Source organism: Mobula birostris, chromosome 24 (assembly GCF_030028105.1).
Source record: "Mobula birostris isolate sMobBir1 chromosome 24, sMobBir1.hap1, whole genome shotgun sequence".
Taxonomy (NCBI): domain Eukaryota; kingdom Metazoa; phylum Chordata; class Chondrichthyes; order Myliobatiformes; family Myliobatidae; genus Mobula; species Mobula birostris.
The window spans coordinates 57,070,934-57,094,990 of record NC_092393.1 but is presented as its reverse complement, the minus strand read 5'-3'; the positions used below and the strand labels follow the sequence as shown (position 1 = coordinate 57,094,990).

Below are 24,057 nucleotides of genomic sequence, written 5' to 3'. Positions count from 1 at the left end.
TTTGCGGTTGTGTAATTGGCCTACCCATGCTAACTCATATGCTAATATCTCCAAATTAGCAGCCCATCTCACTTGACAAAGATTATTTAGTATGTCACCAAAGATTTCCTGACACAATGTTCCTCAATTTTCGAGACAGCCGAATGAAATGATTATTTAGGCTACATCATTAATACCTTATCTACTTATTACATCAGTGTTTTTTTTTGTTTAAACTTGATCCTCATTGGAGGATCAGAGATGGAGTGGATCAGCAACTTTAAATTCCTGGGTGTTATTATTTTGGAGGACTTGTCCTGGACCCAGCACACAAGTGCAATTGTGAAGAAAGCACAGCAGCACCACTACTTCCATTGGAGTCTGCAAAGATTCGGTACGTCATCAAAAATCTTGACAAGCTTCTATAGATTTGTAGTGGAAAATGTATTGACTGGCTCCATTACAGTCTGCTATGGGAACACCAATGCCTTTGAATGGAAAATCCTACAAAAGGTAGTGGATTCAGCCCAATATATCACAGGTAATGCCCTCCATGCCATTGAGCACATTTACATGAAATACTGTTGAAGGAAAGCAGCACCAATCATCAAAGATCCTCATCACCCGGCTGAGTTCTTTTCTTGCTGTTGCCATCAGGTAGAAGGTACAAGAACCTCAGGACTCACGCAACCAGGTTCAAAAACAGTTACTACCCCTCAACCATCTCTTGAACAAAAGAGGATAAATATACTCATCTTTTGAAATGTTCCCACAACCAATGATCTTACTTTAAGGATTAATTATCTTATTACTTCATGCTCTCATTATTTATTGTTATTTATTTGTATTTGCATTTGCAGTTTGTTGTCTTCTACGCTCTATCTGTTCTTTCATTGATGCTGTTGACAGATATCATTCTATAGATTTGCTGAGTATGCCCGCAGGAAAATTAATCTCAGGGTTGTATGTGGTGACATATAAACTCTGATAAATTTTACTCTGAACTTTGAATTGTGCTTTTAAAAAAATAGCCAGAAATAAGGTTTTCAAACACAAAGCAAAAATCCCAAATCATGGCATAACTTGCAAAGAACACAAAAGAATGGCAGCCCAAGTCTGCCTAGACAGAACACTGAAGAACTAAACATGTGGTATCATCCTACAGAGTTTTAAGACACATTAAACTCAGTTTTCCAGAATTCCAAGTTGAGCAAGTGAATGAGATAATAAAGACAACACTGGGCTGAAACGCCATCTATGCCAATTTATCAGATCCCAGCTATGTCATTAATTTGCAACTTCCCTGGATTGTGAGGGGAGGCAATAATGTGAAACGGATCTACAGCATTGCATAAAGTCACTGCAATAAGACCTTAAGACATAGGAGCAGAATTAGGCCATTCAGTTCAACGATCCTGCTTTGTTTTTCAATCACAATTAATTATTTCTCTCAACACCATTTGTCCTGTCTTCTCCTCAAAGCCTTTGACACCATTACTAATCAAGAACCTATCAACCTCCGCTTTAAATAAATCCAATGACTTGGCCTCCACAGCCATCTGTAACAAAGAATTCCAGATTCCCCACTCTGGCAAAATAAGTTCCTCCTCATCTCTGTTCTAAAGGGACGTTCTCAGAGTCTGAGGCTATGCCCTCGACTGCTAGACTCCCCCACAAGAGGAAACATCTTGACCACATTCACTCTACCTTGGCCTTTCAATATGCGATAGGTAATGATGTACTGGCCAGCCAGACTTGACAGAACATTTACTGGAATAGATAAATACCCATGACCTGGTAGCAACAGAGCAGTAGCCTAATGGACCCCAGTTCTAAGGTGAGTCACAGTCCACTCACTTCAATGGTGAGAAAAGGCCATGAGTGATAAGTAGAGGCAACGTCAAATAGCAAGAGAAATGCTCCTCGCTGACAATCAACACTGGTGCACCTCAGGGGTGTGTGTATAGCCCACTACTCTACTCTCTCTCTACCTTGTGTGGCTAGGCATAGCTCAAATATCATCTATAAATTTGCTGATGATACAACCATTGTTGGTAGAATCTCAGATGGTGACGAGAAGCTGTACAGGAGTGAGATATGCCAATTAGTGGAGTAGTGTTGCAGCAACAACCTGGCATTAAATGTCAACAAAAGAGCTGATTGTAGACTTCAGGGAGGGTAAGACGAAGGAACACATACCAATCCTGATAGCGGGATCAGAAGTGGAGAGAGTGAGCAGTGTCAAGTTCCTGGGTGTCAAGATCTCTGAGGACCTAACCTGGTCCCAACATATTGATGCAGTTATAAAGAAGGCAAGACAGCGGGTATACTTTATTACGAGTTTGAAGAGATTTGGTATGTCAACAAATACACTCAAAAGCTTCCATAGATGTACCATGGGGAGCATTCTGACAGGCAGCATCACTGTCTGGTATGGGGAAGGGGGCGGGGGCTACTGCACAGGACCGGAAGAAGCTGCCAAGGGTTGTAAATTTAGTCAACTCCATCTTGGGTACTAGCCTACAAAGTACCCAGGACATCTTCAAGGAGTGGTGTCTCAGAAAGGCAGCGTCCATTATTTAAGGACCTCCAGCACCTAGGGCATGCCGTTTTTTCACTGTTACCATCAGGTAAGAGGTACAGGAGCCTGAACGCACACACTCAGCAATTCAGATACAGCTTCTTCCCCTCTGCCATCTGATTCCTAAATGAACATTAAACCCTTGAACCCTACCTCACTTTCTTAATATATATTATTTCTGTTTTTTGCATGACTTTTAATCTATTCAACAAACGTATACTACAATTGATTTATTTATTTATTTATTTATTTTCTTCTATGTTATGTATTGAACTGCTGCTGCTAAGTTAACAAATTTCATGACACAAATTTCGTAGGATGGGGGAAGAGGCAGAACGAGCCTCTTGTTGGATTTGGAGTAGGCGAGAGAAGGGAAGCTGAAAGCCGGGAGCAGATGGGCAGTGATTTGGCCACCACTGCCGGCCCACCAACTGCAGAGTGTCTTGGTTAAGGGTCAAAACACTCTGTGAAGGTTGGGAACCACCTGATGACATCTGCTCCTGGCTGAAGGCTACGGTTACCTTATAAGGTAACTGGAGAATGCACCCTAACAGGTGTATGTAACAAGAACAAGACACATGCTGGTGATAATAAACCTGATTCTGATTCTGGAAATAGGTCAGACAGCTTCTGCGTAAAACAAAACAGAGTTAATGCTTCAGGTCAACAGACCTTCAGCAAACCTGGAAAAAAAGTTAGAAACAAAACAATATTAAACTGCAGGGAAAGGGGAGCAGTGGAGAGGACAGAAGATCTGCAATTGGTATGGTCAAGGAGCAAACGAACAAAAAGAGCAACTGTTGAAAGTGAGTAGAAAAGACACGTCAGGAAAATGTGTATATTGGAGAATGAAACATGAAATACCAGAAGAAAAATAACTGAAAATGTGAGATGCAAGTCTGAAATGAGTGACAATAACCACAGCTGAAAGATTGGGTCAATTTTTTTTAATTGATGAAGCTTGCTTTAATGTTCATGGATACACTGAAGTGTTTTAAGGTATTTTTTACATTTTCTATCATTCAAATGTTTTTTCATCTTTTTTCTATATTTCTCAATGAAACATTCATTACCTTGATAACTGACAACCAAGAAAGCCTCAAATGCAACTTAGTTGGCTGTCAAAAGGTTTCAACAGTTCTATGAGCAGAGCCTGTTCTAGCATTTGTGGTGTATTCAATATTCCAGTAGTATTTGAGTAAGATTGTAAATGCATTGCTTGATTAGGCATTCCTGTTCATTTAAATAATTCATTACGGGTTATATGTAAAAATATGTGAATTGTATATGTCATTACGCTACCACATAATATGTGTGCACTTCACTTAAATTGAAAATGAAGTACACGACTTATCTCCTGGCTCTCGTTTTCCTTTCAGTTAATTTTTATATTTTGGAGTTACAAAACATAACAACATTGTTGGCATTTCACTACAGGCACAAGTTCTAACCCATCACACATAGAAGAATTTAGCCAAGAAGGTGATAGTCTGCACAAAAAATAAATTAGTTAAGGGCCATCACGGTTGGTAGACAGTAAATACAGTTTAGAACATTGTTAAAAATACACGTTGCAAAATTCAGGCTGCAAACTATATCAGGACAACGTACCAGCTGATAGAACTATTGCTCTCGCCTATTAAATAAGACATTTTGGTGAAACAAATGTTATATCTACGTGACAAAATACAGTCCACATACTGAAGGCTTGCAAATTCAGTCTGTAATTGCAAAGTTACATCAAGTCACATCAAGGCAACATTGAACCTCTTAACCAAGAAAAGATATGCTGGCATTGGAGAAGGTCCATAGAAGGTTCACAACAACGATTCTGGGAATGAAAGGGTTAACATATGAGGAGCATTTGACAGTTCTGAGCCTGATTTACTGGAGTTCAGAAGAATGAGTGGGTGATCTCATTGAAACCTAGCTAATATTGAAAGTTCTAGATAGACTGGGCATGGAGTGGATGTTTCCTGTAGTGGGGGAATGTAGGACAAGAGGGCAGAGCCTCAAAATACAAGGACATTTCTTTAGAACACGAGGAGCAATTTATTTAGCCAGAGGATTGTGAATGTGTGGAATTCATTGCCATGGATGGCTGTGAAGGCCAAGTCATTGGGTATATTTAAAGCAGAGGTTGATAGTTCTTGATTAATGAGGGCATCAAAGGTTACAGGAAGAAGGCAGGAAAATAGAGTTGAGAAAGATAATAAATCAGCCATGATAGAATGTCAGAGGAGACCTGATGGGCAAGATGGCCTAATTCTGCTCCTATGTCTTATGGTCTAATAATCATATCTGATCGCACAAATATGCTTTATGAAATTTTCAAACTAAATACTGGACAACTGAATACTGGAGAATGGTTAACTCTGACCTCTCCAAAAATAAAATGACTTGGGTTGTATGTACCAAGATATCAAGCTCAGTAAAACCAGGGCTCACTCCAAACCCTACTCAGATGCTCACTGGGAAACTGGAATGAGAGTCTATACCCTTCCTTTGCCTCTCCTCCCCTCTCCCTTCCATCATCTGCCTCTCCTGCCCCAAGTTCTAAAGCACTTGAACAAAATCAGGTAAGTCACCAATACACAAAGCGACTAAACTTGGAATCTTCCAAATGAGGAGCAGTTCAGTATTTCATATCAAGCTGTAAATATTTGCATTGTGGAGAAAAATATAATTCCAAAGTTTAAAACTGGCTTCGCTAAAGGAATTTGGCATGTCCCCTTTGGCCCTCACCAATTTTTATTGATGCACTGTAGAAAGCATCTTATCTGGATGCATCACAGCTTGGTATGACAATCGCTTTGCATGTGACCACAGAAACTACAGAGAGTAGACACAGTTCAACTTATCACAGTAACCAGCCTCCACTCCTTGGATTCCATCTTTACTTCTCACTGCCTCAGTAAGGCAGGCAGCACAATCAAAAACCTCTCCTACCTGGTCATTCATTCTTCTCCTTTCCCTACTCCCTCACATTGGGCAGTAGGTGCAAAAGTCTGAAAGTAAATATGACCAGATTCGAGGACAGTTTCTTTCCCACTGTTATAAGACTCTTGATCTCAGTCTATCTTGTTATGACCTGCACTTTCTCTGTAATTCTAACACCTTTATTCTCCACTCTTTAATTGTTTACCTTCTGCTAACTCAATACAATGTTGTAATGCAGTTTGCAAAATACATTTTTCACTGCACCTTGGCACAATTTACCAGTTAACCAACATAATATATCTGCTTAAATAGATGTTACAGGAACCTAGTACAACTTCACTTCATCTGTGAAGTTATGAGGAAAAGATAGCAAATTTAAATCCATACATATTATTTGAAAATAGTCATTCTTATAATGTAAATTATCCATGGACAAGGGTTATTTACCATGGTAACAAGTCAGTGATGATGGAAATACAGCTAAACCAATCTAGTAAAGTTTGGAAACACTGATGTGCCTTTGTAAAAGTTATGTTTAAGTGTAAATTGCACATCAAGATTGAAACAATTATTAAATCTTAGCACTTTCACTATAGACACAGAAGCTGATCAACAAAAGCAGCAAACAAAAATTCTGAGGCACAAGTCATAACAGCAATAATACTAGTAAAATGCATATGCCTTTCAATTTCATTGTACTTACTTGCTGACTTCCTTATATTGTGCTATTTCTTCAATGTAAAGTAGGTCGTGTAATCGGGACTGATAATTAGATTTGGTCAATGATTTATCAAGCACAGACTGTGTGAAGAGCTGGTCTGCTGACAAGGGAATCTGGTACCGTGTCAGGAGACTCTTCTCCAAGTCAGTAGTTTCATTTGGCTCAAATTCTACAATTGTTTTACAAGTGGAATCCCATCGCTTAGCTGTAGTGAGAAGTTGCTGCCTTGCTTGCATCAGATGTTCCAAATCTGTAAATAAAATATGAAAACATTTACTGAAATTGTACTTTCATTATTTTTTCTGCTATTTTATAATTTATAATAAAATGTCTTTGCACTGTATTCCTGTCACAAACGACACATTACACACATATACAGTGATAATAAACCTGATTCTGATTCATTATCTTTTCCAAACGGCTCAGAATGTTCGAAGCAAATTAACCAGATCTACAAAAGCACAAACAAGAGGAACTAGATGCCCACAGGCAGTCCCAGTTATCAGGGAGCCAGCCATCTGTCAATTCTCCAACAGCTAAGTAGAGCTGGCCATGTAATGAAAAAGTTAACTTGACTAAGTGTCACTGGCAGACAACTCAATTCAGTCCTGTTTACAGTACAAGATGAACATAATGTGTTATCTGCAGAGCTTCCAGTCATTTACCTCATGGGAGCAAAGGCATTGCCTAAATATAAAAGAACTCGATGTCTGCCAGTGCATGTTTCCAGGCCTCCATTGTGTGAGTAAGTGGGTGGGTGGATGGGGAGGGAGGAAAGGGGCTTGCTTTATTGCTGGTGGTTCTGCTGAACAGGGTGGGCTGCAATATTGGTAACAGAACGCATGGCGACACTTGTAGGCTGCCCCAATACCTCCTGAGGTTGTGCTGACTATTAATTCAAACAAAGCATTTCACTGTTCGTGTCGATACACGTGATAAATACATAAACCTGAACAAAGGGTCCAAAAAGTTTCTTTTAACCATCCTAACAGTTGCTTTCACATCTATTAAGGATTCTGGCCAAGAAACTAATCAATCAAAAGTCAAGGATCAACTTTATTCACTATATATTTACATGGATTGGGAATTTGCTGTGATGAGCTAGTCAAGCCACAACGTGCAACAAAAAGCAATGTTCAACAATTACAAGGGATAAAGAATTATAGAAAAATAAATTTAGAGATTAAAGTATTGATCAGGAATAAAAATGTGCATATATACCAGCATGTATTTACAATGTAAAAGTAGTATGAAGTGTTTACAATGTACTGCAGTTAATAGAGAGGGAAGTAATGCCGCAGATTAAATAGAAATGTGCCCCTTTCAAACCTCTGCCATTTCTCCTGTGTCAGTTGATCTCAATGAGGAGATACAGTTTGTAGATCTTGATCTACGAGCTTCACAGCGATTTACCCCACTACATGATAAACTGAGACCAAAGCTATGGGCCTACTCCGACTGCTCCGGGCTCCAGCTCTGTGGACTCAATTTAGTTCCGAATGCTGTTGCTTGTTTTTTATCGTTTGCATGATTTGTGATTTTTCTCTCTTTCTCTGTGCACTGGGTGTTGGTCTTTTTTTATTGGGTTCTTTTGGGTTTCTTGCTTTGTGGCTACCTGTAAGCAGAAGAATCTCAAGGTTGTATAATTTATACATACTTTGACAACAAACGTGCTTTGAATCCTTGAATCTACATTTTCTAGAATCTGAAAAACGCTATTCTCCTCATGAACATTCTTCTGGTATACTGTTACAACTTCAATATGTTTTTTATTTGTGACCAGAACTGTGTATATGATGGAAGTACAAAACAATTATTACTAATAATGACCATTTAATGTTATCTTCACTCCTGAAAGGCTTAAGCAAAAAAAAAAAATCCAGGTTAGCATTGCAGGACAGGACTTAGAAAGTGTTATATTATCATTGGGGTAAATAGGGGCGGCACAGTAGCATCATAGTTAGCAATTGGGTGTTCAATTCCCACCACCGACTGTAAAGAGTTTTTATGTTCCCCTGTGACTACATGGGTTTCCTCTGAAAGCTCTGGTTTCCTCCCACATTGCAAAGACGCATGTATTAATAAGCTGTAGGCATACTAGGCTGGTACCAGGAGCATGGCAACACTTGCGGGCTGCTCTCAGTACATACTTGAACATTTGACTGTATGTTTCAATGCACATATGACATATAAGGTAATGTGAAATCTTATCTTGAGCCCCTACGCACAGACAGATTTTTAATATAATAACCAAAAACCCAGTTTTAAAGACTTGGGAGTTAGACCTGGTATTTGGGCAATATTTATTCCCTATTCAATATCACTTGAAAAACAAATCCAGCTTTCATCTCATTGCTATTTGTGGGAGCTAAATGCATGCAAATTAGCTGTTGGCTGCTGCATTTGCTACATTACAGCAATGGTAACACTGTAAAATTACTTCATTAGTAAGCCATGAAAGGAACACAATAAATTTTCAAATTTCAAGGTTTTTCTTCTTTCCGTTCAGCATTATTACATGAATAATCAAATTGCCAGAACACACAAATATCCCATGTATATTGCTTGCTTTCCTTTTAAATCAGGAATTTTTTATTGGTTTGCATTTGAAAGTTGAATGTCCTTATTTCTTGTCAGCTCAGTTTTAAAGTATATAAAAAATCCTCCTATGATGTTTCAACTTTAGACTCCACCACTTTCATTACCTTAGTATCTTCTCAGTCAGGAGACTTGGCACTCTCAAGCTCTTACACTGTTGAAGACATTCAGCTTACAGAACCTTCTGTAGTATCCGATCCCAGAACAGGCAGTATGGGGACATTTCCTATTCTAGCCACACCATAGAGATCCAGAGTCTTATCTGGATGATATGTTGATCAGAACAGAATCAAAACGAGTAAAAGGACATTTCTCTGACAGAAAAGGACTCTAGTGCAGTATTGTAGAGATCTCCATTGTGACCCCTCTGATCATAAATAAATCTCAATAGTTCAGACGTGGGCGTCAAGTAACTGACAGTAACAAATTGGAAAAGTAAAAAGCAGAGTTTGCAGAGTAATGCAGACAGGTGAAGAAAAAGGCAAAGGTGGTGGAAATGTAATTCAATGCAATTAGCTGTGTAACACATGAAGGTAATTAGAATTCATTAAAATTGTAAAACTGGTAGAAATCAGGAAGCGCTGACAGAATTCTGGTGAAATTCCTCACAAAAAGTCTTCATGTTTATGAAACATTAAACAGAGACAGTATACCACATGCACAGTGGAATTAAAACTATAGCTGGGGATTGGATAGAGGAAGGTGCACATTTTTGAGTATACTCAATACAGAAAGGCTGCTGGAAATTATGGCAACAGACACAAAATGCTGAATGCAGCAGGCCAGGCAGCATCTATAAGAAAAAGTACAGTCGACGTTTTGCTTGAATTTCCAGCATCTGCAGATTTTCTCATGTCTTGGACATTATGGCACTAGATTGAAAGGATGCTATCGGGGATGAGTAAAGATTTTTTTTTAAAAAAGAGAATTTGTGCTATCTTCACTGCGAAGAAGTAAAAATTATAATGTTTTGAAAGCATTTATTGCAGTATAGAGTCACACTGCATGTAACCAGGACCTTCCGCCCATCTCATCCATGTCAACTGCATTGCCCAGTGAGCTTGTCCCACGTGCAATCACTGGGCCCATAGCCATCTAAACCTTTCCTGCCCATATACTTACATACATGACATTATAACGTCACTAATGTGCCCACCTCATCATCAATTTCTGGCACCTCATTTCAAATATGCACCACCTTTTCCATGAAGTAGCCGCCTCTCATATCCTTTATAAATATCTCGCCTCTGATCGTACCTATGCCTTCTCGTTTTTAGCACCCCCATCCCTGGCAAAAAAGGCAATGCACTTCTACCAGCTTCAGGTCACCCCTCAGTCTCCTACGTTTCAGGGAATATAGTCCACACAACCCTTCAGTGCAATTCAGGCCCCCAAGCCCGGGCAACATTCTGTCAGGAAAAAGGACTGTTATGATGGGAAACAGCTTCTTCCCCCAAGCTGTGAGACTACTGACCTCTCAGGACTCATCACATATGAAGCATCAGTAGCTTTATACTGTTTACTTTTTAAACTTCTGTTGTAAATACACATTATTTGTAGTAACATCACTTCATGTGTTTTGTGCAAGTTATATGCATTGTGCTGTGTACCTTGTTCTGGAGGAACGTTGTTTCATTTGGCAGGATACATGTGTACAGTTGAATGACAAAAAACTTAAACTTAAATCTTTTCTGCACTCTTTCTAGTTTAATAACACTGCTCATATAATAGGGTAACCAAAACTGTACACAATACTCCAAGTGCAGCCTCGCCAACCAGTTATGTAATGTCTTATATTTTACAGAAAATAGTGAAAATGTATTTCTATTAGCTGCCATTCAGGAGCAAGGGGTACTAATTTACTATCAATACAAACAAAAAAAAGGCAAGATAAGAATGTAAAAAGTTTATCAGAACAATGAAAGCAGTACTATTACATTAACAAAATTAATACAGTAATATTGAAAATGGAAAGGTGCAATGAGGAAGTATATAGGGGAGATAGGAAAAGAAGAAAACACAATTAGGATATAACAAAAAAAGCAGGGAAATAAGAATACAAAGTAGATAGTACACTGGGTCAAAGTGGTTAACAGCTTACTTTCATAAATCGAAAGTAGTGAAAGTAGTGAAAGGAGCTAGGTTGCAGTGGCTAATAGGCCGCAGTGGCTAATAGGCCCATGCCACGGGGTCATCTGTTGCAGCCGACTAGGAGAGAAAATGCTGAGGTGATGTGAGAGAGTCACTGTGGAGTGTGCTGAAATCCGCACTGGGTTGGGGACTGGCCCTTCCTGTTGGTGCTGCCATCTGGTGTTCACTCAGTGGAAGAACAAGTAGGACCAGCATAACATGCCATAAATCTACAGTCATGCCAGTCAGGGAGTTGGGCTATGGCTTTTTTTGTCACTATATTTTACTGAAATCATAACTATTTTACTGTCACCAAACAATTGATACTAGAGGGTACAATCAACACAGCGATATTTGATTCTGCTCTTCGTGCTCCCTGGAGTACAAATCGATAGTAAATATTAAAAATTTAAATTATAAATCATAAATAGAAAATAGAAAAGGGGAAGTAAGGTAGTGCAAAAAAACCGAGAGGCAGGCCCGGATATTTGGAGGGTACGGCCCAGATCCGGATCAGGATCCGTTCAGTAGTCTTATCACAGTTGGAAAGAAGCAGTTCCCAAATCTAGCCGTACGAGTTTTCAAGCTCCTAAGCCTTCTCCCGGAGGGAAGAGGGACGAAAAGTGTGTTGGCTGGGTGGGTCGTGTCCTTGATTATCCTGGCAGCACTGCTCCGACAGCGTGCGGTGTAAACTGAGTCCAAGGATGGAAGATTGGTTTGTGTGATGTGCTGGGCTGTGTTCACGATCTTCTGCAGCTTCTTCCGGTCTTGGACAGGACAACTTCTATACCAGGTTGTGATGCACCCCAAAAGAATGCTTTCTACGGTGCATCTATAAAATTTAGTGAGGGTTTTAGGGGACAGGCTCCTCAGGAAGTAAAGGTGCTGGTGGGCCTTCTTGGCAGTTATTTAGACCATAAGACAAAGGAGTAGAAGTCGGCTATTCGGTCCATCGAGTCTGCTCCATTTTTATCATAAGCTGATCCATTCTCCCATTTAGTCCCACTCCCCCACCTTCTCACCATAACCTTTGATGCCCTGGCTACTCAGATACTTATCAATCTCTGCCTTAAATACACCCAATGACTTGGCCTCCACTGCAGCCTGTGGCAACAAATTCCATAGATTCACCACCCTCTGGCTAAAAAAATTTCTTCGCATTTCTGTTCTGAATGGGCGTCCTTCAATCCTTAAATCATGCCCTCTTGTACTAGACTCCCCCATCATGGGAAACAACTTTGCCACATCCACTCTGTCCATGCCTTTCAACATTCGAAATGTTTCTATGAGGTCTCCCCTCATGCTTCTAAACTCCAAGGAATACAGTACAAGAGCAGACAAACGTTCCTCATATGTTAATCCTCTCATTCCCGGAATCATTCTAGTGAATCTTCTCTGTACCCTCTCCAACGTCAGCACATCTTTTCTTAAATAAGGAGACCAAAACTGCCCACAGTACTCCAAGTGAGATCTCACCAGCACCTTATAGAGCCTCAACATCACATCCCTGCTCCTATACTCAATTCCTCTAGAAATGAATGCCAACATTGCATTCGCCTTCTTCACCACCGACTCAACCTGGAGGTTAACCTAAAGGGTATCCAAAACAAGGACTCCCAAGTCCCGTTGCATCTCAGAACTTTGAATTCACTCCCTATTTAAATAATAGTCTGCCTGTTTATTTCTTCTGCCAAAGTGCATAACCATACACTTTCCAACATTGTACTTCATTTGCCACTTCTCTGTCCATTCTTCCAATCTATCCAAGTCTCTCTGCAGACTCTCTGTTTCCTCAGCACTACTGGCCCCTCCACCTATCTTCGTATCGTCAGCAAACTTAGCCACAAAGCCATCTATTCCATAATCCAAATCGTTGATGTACAATGTAAAAAGAAGCAGCCCCAACATGGACCACTGTGGAACACCACTGGTAACCAGCAGCCAACCAGAATAGGATCCCTTTATTCCCACTGTCTGTTTCCTGCCAATCAGCCAATGCTCTATCCACGTATGTAACTTTCCCATAATTCCATGGGCTCTTATCTTGTTAAGTAGCCTCATGTGTGGCACCTGGTCAAAGGCCTTCTGAAAATCCAAATATACAACATCCACTGCATCTCCCTTGTCTAACCTACTTGTAATTTCCTCAAAAAATTGTAATAGGTTTGTCAGGCAGGATTTTCCTTTAAGGAATTCATGCTGAGTTCTGCCTATCTTGTCATATGCCTCCAGGTACTCTGTAACCTCATCCTTGACAATTGACTCCAACAACTTCCCAACCACCGATGTCACGCTAACAGCTCTATAATTTCCTTTTTGCTTCCTCGCCCCCTTCTTAAATAGCGGAGTGATATTTGCAATCTTCCAGTCCTCTGGAACCATGCCAGAATCTATCGACTTTTGAAAGATCATCGCTAATGCCTCCGCAATTTCCACAGCGACTTCCTTCAGAACACGAGGGTGCATTCTATATGGTCCGGGAGACTTATCTACCTTTAGACTATTCAGCTTCCTGAGTACTTTCTCTGTTGTAATTGTGACTGCGCACACTTCTCTTCCCTGCCACCCTTGAGTGTCCGGTATACTGCTGATGTCTTCCTCGGTGAAGACTGATGCAAAATACTCGTTCAGTTCCTCCGCCATCTCCTTATCTCCCATTACAATTTCTCCAGCATCATTTTCTATCGGTCCTATATCTACTCTCACCTGTCTTTTACTCTTTATATACTTGAAAAAGCTTTTAGTATCCTCTTTGATATTATTTGCTAGCTTCCTTTCATAGTTAATCTTTTCCCTCTTAATGACCTTCTTAGTTTCCTTTTGTAAACTTTTAAAAACTTCCCAATCCTCCGTCTTCCCACTAATTTTTGTTTCCTTGTATGCCCTCTCCTTTGCTTTAACTTTGGCTTTGACTTCTCCTGTCAGCCACGGTTACATCCTTTTTCCATTCGAAAATTTCTTCTTTTTTGGAATATACCTGTCTTGCACCTTCCTCACTTCTTGCATAATCTCCAGCCACTGCTGCTCTGCTGTCTTTCCCGCCAGTGTCCCTTTCCAGTCAACTTTGGCCAGTTCTTCTCTCATGCCACTATAATTTCCTTTACTCCACTGAAATACCGACACATTAGATTTCGGTTTCTCTTTTTCAAATGTCACAGTGAACTCAATCATGTTATAATCACTGCCTCCTAAGGGTTCCTTCACCTCAATCTCTCTAATCACCTCCAGTTCATTACACAATACCCAATCCGGTACAGCCGATGCCCTAGTGGGCTCAACAACAAGCTGTTCTAAAAAGCCATCTTGCAGACATTCTACAAATTCTCTCTCTTGAGATCCACTGCTGACCTGATTTTCCCAATCCACTCGCATGTTAAAATCCCCCACAATTATCATAACACTGCCCTTCTGACAAGCCTTTTCTATTTCCTGTTGTAATTTGTAGTCCACATCCCTGCAGCTGTTTGGAGGCCTATAAATAACTGCCATCAGGGTCCTTTTACCCCTGCGATTTCTTAGCTCAACCCATAAAGATTCTGCACCTTCCGATCCTACATCACCTCTTTGTAATGATTTAATATCATTTCTTACCAATAAAGCCACGCCTCCCCCTCTGCCTACCTTCCTATCCTTCTGATACACCGTGTATCCTTGGACGTTCAGCTCCCAGAGACATGCATCCTTTAGCCATGTCTCAGTGATGGCCACAATATCATACCTGCCAATCTGTAGCTGTACGACAAGATCATCCACCTTATTCCTCATACTGCATGCAAGTATAACACCTTAAGACCAGTATTTGGTACTTTTCACTTTGATTTCACTGCAACTTTATTGCACTGCAACTCATCCCAACGGCTACAAATTTGCCCCATCACCTCCTGTCTTTCCTGACATCTTTACTGCTCACTATCTTAGATTTATTTCTGTTTTCCCCCTCCTCCGCTCTATCATTCCGGTTCCCATCCTCCTGCCAAATTAGTTTAAACCCTCCCTAACAGCTCTATTAAACCTACCCGCCAGGATATTGGTCCCCTTCGGGTTCAGGTGTAACCTGTCCATTTTGAACAGGTCATACTTCCCCCAGAAGAGATCCCAATGATCCAAGAATCTGAAGCCCTGCCCCCTGCACCAGTCTCTCAGCCACGCATTCATCTGCCTGATCCTACTATTCTTGCCCGTGGCACAGGTAGCAATCTCGAGATTACTACCCTGGAGATCCTGCTTCTCAGCTTCCTTCCTAACTCCTGGAAATCTCTCTTCAGGACCTCCTCCTTTGTCCCATCTATGTCATTGGTACCAACATGTACCAAGACAACTGACTGCTCGCCCTCTCCCTTCAGAATATTCTGGATATTTGTGTTATGTACTCTATGCTGTTGGCAACATGACTTGCACCTTGCACCTTGGCCCCGGAGGTATGCTGTTTCATTTGGCTATATTCATGTATGGTTGAATGGTAATTCAACTTGAACTTGAACAGTACCACTGTTTAGAATAATTATAACAGAGGTGTTGCTGTTTCTCCTCTCTAACTACTGTTTGTCAGTCAGGAAGTCAAAGATCTAGTAGTAAAAGGAAGTCCCATTTCTAGAACAACAGGAATTCTGCAGATGCTGGAAATTCAAGCTACGCACATAAAAGTTGCTCCCATTTCTAGAAGCTTGGAATTATCAGAATCAGGTTTAATATTACTGGTATAAATCGTGAAATTTGTCAACTTAGCAGCAGCAATACAATGCAATACACGATATGGGGGGGATAAATAAATAGCAGTAAATATATATCTATATATAAAAATAGTTAAATTAAAAATAGTGCAAAAACAGAAAAAAACGAAAATGAGGTGGTATTCATGGATTCAATGTCCATTTAGAAATCAGATGGCAGTGGGTAAGTAGATGTTCCTGAATCGCTGAGTGTGTGCCTTCAGGCTACTGCACCTCGTTCCCGATAATAACAATCAGAAGAGTGTCCTGGGTGAGGGGGGTCCTTAATAACGGATGCCTCCTTTCTCAGGTACCGTTCCTTGAAGATGTCTTGGATACTACGGAGGAGGCTACCCATGATGAAGCTGACATATTTTACACCTTTCTGTAGCTTCTTCCGATCCTGTACAGTAGCCCCCCCCCCACCCCGCCACCACCATTCCAGACAGTGATGCAGCCTGTCAGAATGCTCTCCCGGTACATCTATAGAAGTTCTCAATTGTTTTAGTTGACAAACCAAATCTCTTCAAACTCCTAATGAAATATAGCAGCTATCTCACCTTCTTTCTTGCTGTATCGATATATTGGAACCAGGTTAGATCCTCAGAAATACTGACACCCAGGAACTTGAAATTGCTCACTGTCTCCACTTTAGATCCCTCTATGAGGATTGGTTTATTTTCCCTCATCTTACCCTTTCACAATGAGCTCTTTGGCCTTACTAACACTGAGCTCTTTGGCCTTACTAAGTCCACAATGAGCTCTTTGGCCTTACTAACACTGACTGCAAGGTTGTTGCTGTGACAGCACTCAATCAGCTGGCATATTTCGCTCCTGTACACCCTCTCGTCTCCATCTCAGACTCTGCCAAAAATGGCTTATCATTGGCAAATTTGTAGATGGTATTTGAGCTATGCCTTGCCACACAGTCATAAGTAAAGAGACAGTACATCAGTGGCTGAAGCATACATCTCTGAGGTGCCCCTGCGAGAATTATAGTACTGAAGCTGGAGTTGCAGTCAATAAACAGTTTGGCACAGGTGCCTTTAACGTCCAGATGCTCCAGGGATGAGGGTAAGGCCAAGGAAATTGCATTTGCTTTGGTGGTAGTTGAATTGCAGCAGGTCATGGTTGTCTGGGAGGGTGGAGTTGATGTGTGCCATGACCAATCTCTAAGCATCTCACGATGGTGAATGTCAGAGCCACCGGGCAGTAGTCATTATGGCACATTACCTTGTTTTCTTAGGTACTGGGATGATAGAAGTCTTCTTAAAGTGGTTGGGAACTTCAGATTGAAGCAGAGTGAAGTTAAAAATGTCTGCAATATCCCTACCAGATGAGCTGCTCAGGATTCAAAGACACAGCCAGGAAACCATTTGGGCCAGATCCTTTCCACGGGTTCACGCTCCAGAAGTTCGATCTTAAGTCCACAACAGTTACTGTGGGTTCATGAATGTTGGAGGCTGTTGGGGTAGGTGGTGACATTCCAATCCCCTTTGGTTCAAAAAATGCATAGAATGCATGAAGCTCATTGAGGAGGGATGCACTGTTATTGGCAATGCTGCCTGACTTCATCCTGTAGCCCATTACAGCAAAATCACATATTCCACAAAACAGAAAAATACAAAGTAAGCTCCTCAAGTATACTAGGGATAAAGAATGGAGAAGCACTATAAAGACAATCTGTTCTTCTGGAAAGAGATGTTTTCATAAGGAATAGAATCATAATTGAGGTTAAAAACTGAAATGAAAAGTAGGTCAGAGTAAATCTCAAACAGATGTCAGAAGAAGACTTTTTACTTGAAAGATTGATAACCATAATAATTTACTAAGCAAGAGAACAGATGCTAAAACACTGGGCAAATGTAATTAGATTTTGTAATTGGAGATATAAATGGATTACATTTTTTCACTGTTTTTTTCATTTGTTCTGTTAACATTTTATCTTCATCTACAGTCAAACAAAGACATTGGATAGACCTCCTTCAGGAGGATATCATAAAAAATTGCATTTAAACTTGTATTCTAATTCAACAAGATGTTGCTTTTCTAAATTTAATAATAGCAACTGCAGTGCATGGGAGAAAGAGTCAAGTTCATACCTTCTATTGATGCAGCATCCACCATGATCCGTTGCATCAGGACGGGTTCAGACCCAAAGTCAAAAACTACAGTTTGGCGAAAAGTTCCAAAGATTTCTGTGCTGAATTGTACACTAACTCTATATATACAATGGTCCATTCCATTCTGAGCCATCTTTCCTCCTCCAAGCCACTCTTGACAGTTCTCCGGTACTTCTTGTACCACCTGGGTGTTGAGGTCTCCAACAGAAACAGTCATAATGGAAAAATGAGGACGATGAGCATCATAGAGCAAGGCTATCCGATTCAGCAAACGTGCAGGCTGAAGGTGGGGGGGTGGGGGGAGAGGGAAGATAACAAGTATTAATCTACCCAATACTAACTGCAAAAATATCATATTTATTTTCAACTACACTTAACACATCTCCATTTTTCATCTTTTTCATCTCCCTTGTGAAATTTAATTCATCCTACATTTATACTTCTTGATAAATACTACACACTGCTTCCATGCTTCTAAAAAGACAGCTCTGTCCTGTTTTAACACCACTTAAAGCTCATATTTCATCAAACCCAATTGGACTTAACACTTAAAATTCTGGATCACTGAATAAAGGAAAACTACTGCAAGTATATTCTTCCAGGAAATATTCCTGATCCTGCCAAACTTAGTTAATAACATCAGGAATGGTAATATCATTTCTTAATTCATAAAGAGTATTCAGGTCCATTCAGAACTTTTCTGGTTAAATAGGTTTATGGTGTTTTGTTTAATCATTTAGTTTGACAACTTTTTGCCATACAGTGCAGTCCTGAATTAAGACCTCACCACTCACAAAGAAATCACAGCTGCAGCTTTTACAAATCCCTGAACCAATGAAAAACTGGCAAAATGTGAAGTAGAAACATTCTAAAGCTGATTTGTCTGATTTGTGAAACAAGACAAAGATATTCATTTCACCTATGTATCAACACATCAGTCTTCAAAGCTCTAACAATTGATGGAATATCATTCAGGCTTCATTTGTTTGATCAAATTAAATTTTAAATTGTATACTTTGCATCATGCCTGTCTATGCTAGACATCTAATATAAATAACTAACTTCTATGGCATACATCAATTACCAGAACTGGCAATGGATAGAGCAGTGGAGTGGGAGGGAGTGTTAACCACTAATCATTAAAGGCGCAGCCTCGGAAAACAAGGACATCTCTTTAAAATAGAGATGAGGGGGAATTTCTTTATCCAGATGGTAGTGAATCTGTGGAATTTATTGCCACTGACAGCCATAGACGCCAAGTCATGGGATATATTTGAAGTGGAGGTTGACAGGTTCTTGATTAGAAAGGGTGTCAATTGTTACAGGGAGAAGGTAAGAGAATGGAGTTGAAAGGGATGATAAATCAGTCTTGATAGAATGGCAGAGCAGACTTGATAGGCCAAATTCTGCTCCCAAGTCTAATGTTCTTATGGTCTTACTAATCTTCTTTAACGTTACTGGCCATAAAAGAGGAATAAAGTGAAAAGTATAACACCAGTGATGCTCTTCAGCCCCATACAGAAGTTCCATTTGAGAATGAATTAGTGGATAAAACCTGGGATAAAGTAGCATTTGTCTGTTACACACTTCAAAAGCTTCAAAATATTACTATAAGTCTGCAAATCTTAGGAAAAAAACTTAAGGACACTTACTTTACAATGAAGTATGAAGGTCCATAGTTGACTGGATTTCTTAGTTGTCACAGTTATTGACAACCCTGGGCTATGTTCCACTGCTACTCCATCCAGGGATTCACTGAGCTTTAGAGATAGTATACAAAACTGCTTTAGTAAATCTGTGCTCCCAAGGAAAGCAAATCAAAAATAAACTACAATAATATTCATCTACCCAACCTGAGAGCTTTTATTCTAGACATGGTGAAAATATATTATTTCAATCTTCACCAAGTGCAGCCATCAATGTTGTCACCCTTTGTCTCGCAGCCTGAAGAAATAAGTTGTTACCCAGTCTGGCTGCCTTCTTTTGTAAAGCTTACTTTTCAGCAAATTTTGCCAATTCTACTGAACTCCTGGCTGGGCTGTAAGGTATGAACTGCATTCACCCTCCAGTGCCCCAATACAGTTGGAACAAACAGAGCATGCATCAGCAGTCGTGAAATTGTGGAAAATGTAAGTAAGAACCAAGCCTGTTCAGTCCAATGCTTATCTTTTATACAAAACCACCAAAGCAGATTAACTAGACCTTCATATCTGTGATTTGACATCCTTGGTTAAGACCAAAAGCGACCCAAAAAAGACAGTTGAATGACATAATGACAGTTGAAATGGTCTCCCTCCTCCCCCCCTATTGGTGGCATTTACCAGAAGCGCTGTATACAAAGGGCTCAAAGCATTGTTGAGGACTCCTACCACCCATCCCACAAACTCTTTGACCCACTACAGTCAGGAAGGAGGTACAGGAACATCAGGACTAGGTAACAGCTTCTTCCTTCAGGTTGTGAGACTAATGAATACCCTGCCATCACCAAGGTTTTGTAACTAGGACAGCCAGATGTTTACTGTTTATGGATATGTTTATTGCTACTGTTCACCTGTGCTTCACACTGCATGCACTTTGAATTACATTTTGTTAACCTATTTGTGGTAATATTTTGTTTTATGTGCTGTTTGTGATGTGTGTTTTGTGGGTGCACCGTGATCTGGAGGAACATTGTTTCATTTGGTATATATACGTACAGTTAGATGATAATAAAACTTAAACCTGAACTTGGTTAAGTTCCACTTCAGCCAATTTACGGGACATGTGGTACTTATTCAAGAGCATGTGACTGAATGGAGGATGCAATCAGTCTGAATGTTGCAGCAAATGAAAACTTTTAAAAATATATATTCTTTAATCATTATTCATTTGAGTGCACAACTCTCCTGTCACTTCCCCACCAAAAGTTATCACACTTTCTGAAATGTTCAGAATTAACAGTGGACACCAGGGAATGTGAAAGGCTGGTTAGAAATGTGGGGTTTATTTCCTCTCTTACTTGAAATCTACCAAACTGATTTACACACCACTTTTTCTGGAGATAACGAGTTCATCCATTTTTCAATTAATGTTTCCATATAATTCCCAATAGATTGTTTATTTTCCTTTTGTTGCTTTAAACGCATCAGCCGTGAAGAGTAGCGTTTCTGCCATTCAGCCAGCTCCTCTTGCGAGTGTGCAGACGTACACTGTGCACCATATCTACATATTTTTTGTTCTACAAATCTGAAACAAAACAAAATACATTCATTGATTTCACCTCAGGCAGCAGCTCATCTCCAATTTTATGAGTTTACATCAATTGCAGGTTCCCCATCTTTACACTCACCAAAAATTTGGCACATTTCAGCAAATTGTGCTTCTCCTATGCTTCAAATGCATTCAGGTTAGGGTTGAACATTTCTGAAGATCTATTCTGGGCCCAACATATTGATGCAATTATCAAGAAGGCACGTTAGCAGTTATATTTCATAAGGAGTTTTAAAAGATCTGGTATGTGACCAAAGACTCACGCAAATTTCTGTAGATGTAATGTGAAGAGCATTTTTACTAGTTGCATCAACATCTGGAATGGAGGGAGGGGGGGCCACTGCACAGGATCAGAAAAGGCTGCAGGGGGTTGCAAACTCAGCCAGCTCCATCACAAGCAGCAGTCTCCCCAGCATCGAGGACTTTTTCAAAAGACTTCGAAAAGATGTCATCCATCATTAAGGACCCCCATCACTCAGGACATGCCCTCTTCTCATTGCTACAATCAGGGGGGAGGTACAGGAGCCTGAAGACATACACTCAGCATTTTAGGAACAGCTTCTCCTCCATCATCAGATTTCTGAACAAACAATAAGCCAATCCATCAACACTACCTCACTATTTTTGCTCTTTTTTCCCCACTACTTATTTAATTTATTTATGCAAGAAATTTATATGTATACATTTTATTGCAATTTATTATTTTTTATGTATTTCATGGAACTGCTACCACAAAACAACAAATTTCAGTGATATATGTTAGTGATACTAAACCGGATTCCAAAATGAAGAACTTGTAAAAAGTTATAAATTTATTCTACCTTCTTCCAAATTCCTATAGCTATCATTGATTGAAAGGCTGATGCCACATTTTGACATTAAAATCTGCTTGAACCAACCTTCCCCCTTTCATCACCAAGATCAAGAACCATCCTTCTCTCTCCAAACATTAGTTGTGTGCCTCCAGCCTAAACAATCTTTACCCCATAGAGTGCCACATCATGAAATATATTAACTATACCATCTACTTCCTATTTTTACCTTAATGCGCACCCCAGCCCATTTGATTTTTTTGCTCCTTTATAGCTCCTTTTGCCTCCTATTCTCAACACCAGTGCTCTACAAAATTGTGCCTTCAGACCCCTACTCTACTACATGACTGTGATCTGCTCTCACTCCATCCACAAGTTTGCAGATGACACCACCATAGTGGGCCATATCTCAAATAACGATGAGTCAAACAGTACACGAAGGAGATAGGAAGCTTAGTAATATTGTGTAATGACAACAAACTTTCCCTGTGTCAGCAAAACAAAAGAGCTGGTGATTTACTTCATGAAGGAGGTGGTGCACATGCTCCTGCCTACGTCAATGGTGTTGAGGTTGAAGGATGTGAGCGCTTCAAGTTCCTAGAAATGAACACCACCACCAGTCCCGGCCAAGAAAGCCCCCAATATCTTTACTTCCTCAGGAGACTGAAGAAATTTGGCACGTCCCTGTCACTAATTTTCATTGATGCACCATTGAAGACATCCTCTCTGGATGCATAAGGGCTTGGTATGGCAATTCCTCCACCCGTGACCATAGAAAACTGTGGACACAGCTCAGCACTTCACAGAAACTAGTACCCTGTCTGATTTTCTTGCTGCTTCAGTAAAGCAGCCGGCATAATCAGAGACACCACCCATCCCAAACATTCTCTCTTCTCTCCTCTACCATCAGGCAGAAGATACAAAAGCCTGAAAGCATGTGCACCAGGCTCAAGGTCAGCTTCTGTTCCACTGCTATCAGATTCTTGAACAGACCTCTTATATGATGAAATGAATTCTTGTCCTCACAATCTATCTCAATATGATCTTGCATTTATTGCTTATCTGCACGGCACTTTTTCTGTAGCTTTTACACTTTATCCTGCATTTCTGCTGTTTTACCCTGTTCACCTCACAGCACTGGATAATAATTTGATCTGTATGAATATCAGGCAAAACAAGCTTTTCAATGTATCTCAGTACACGTGACAATAATAAACTAAGAGCACAAAATGCCCGGACTATTTTGCATCCAATACTGAGATTTAGCTGCTCATGTCCTCAAAATGAACTCCGCAGACAGTAAGTGCTGTTGCACATGCTCTCATGAGGCAAGACAAACAAAACTGGCAACTATTAACAAGAAGAAGAGAGATCGATAAGAGAATGAATGCATGCACCAATACAAGGCTGTCAAAAATTAGTTACATCACACAGTTCTTAAGCAAAAAAAAAAGGTAATTTCAGGAAAGCAATTAGTACTTTTAATGTAACAGTTATCCAAACAATTTACCTTTTGCAAAGTGTGTATTCTTCACTACAGGTGACACCCCGAGGTGGAGGGCGGAATTGCCATCCATCTTCAGAATCTGCAGTGATCATTTAAATACATTTAAAGCATCTATTTATTCTTCTATAAAGCAGTCCATTTTAACTAAAACACCAGCACAATGCAGCAACATGTATGGTCTGGTTAATATCAGATAAAGAATCAAATAGCCAAAGATCATTCAAGCTCAAAGGCTTGCTCTGCAAGCCAGTTAATTTACTTAGCCATAGCCAATTTCCAAAGTAGTTAGCTGAGTGAGTTCTAGCAAATGACCAGAGACAAAACCTTAATAAAAATTTATCAAAACTTTCCAATGTTGCAAATAGTTAAACATATTAATTTAAGTCACTCACAACTGCAACTTGCATCTCTACCCCCATCGATAACATTAATGTCCCAACAGAACAATAATCACACTAGCCTTTTGATTACCTACCCCTTTACTTAGATTCACACAGCAGGGGAAATTATCTTTCAGCCTAACTAGTTCATGCCAACCAAGATTCCATCTAAGCAAGTCCCAAATCCCTCTAAACCATGGGTTCTCGACCTGGGGTCTACGGACTCCTTGGTTAATGGTAGGGGCCCATGGCAAAAAAAGGTTGGGAACCCCTGCTCTAAACCTTTCCTATCTATGTTCCTGTCCAAGTAACTTAAAAACATTGTTAA

The 24,057-nt window shown here is 40.1% G+C and overlaps 1 protein-coding gene across 7 annotated transcripts in view; it reads right to left on the bottom strand.

Moving 5' to 3' along the window:
* The window catches only part of helz (helicase with zinc finger), a 343,256-nt gene that overhangs the window by 225,394 nt on the left and 93,805 nt on the right, over window positions 1-24,057 (bottom strand). For all 7 annotated transcript variants that reach the window (XM_072242661.1, XM_072242664.1, XM_072242665.1 and 4 more), the window contains 5 exons: window positions 23,353-23,428; window positions 20,808-21,006; window positions 19,434-19,541; window positions 17,761-18,061; window positions 6,204-6,471 (listed from right to left, as the gene is read on the bottom strand). In XM_072242661.1, the coding sequence (XP_072098762.1) occupies window positions 6,204-6,471; window positions 17,761-18,061; window positions 19,434-19,541; window positions 20,808-21,006; window positions 23,353-23,428 (952 nt within the window). The remainder of the gene's footprint in view (window positions 1-6,203; window positions 6,472-17,760; window positions 18,062-19,433; window positions 19,542-20,807; window positions 21,007-23,352; window positions 23,429-24,057) is intronic.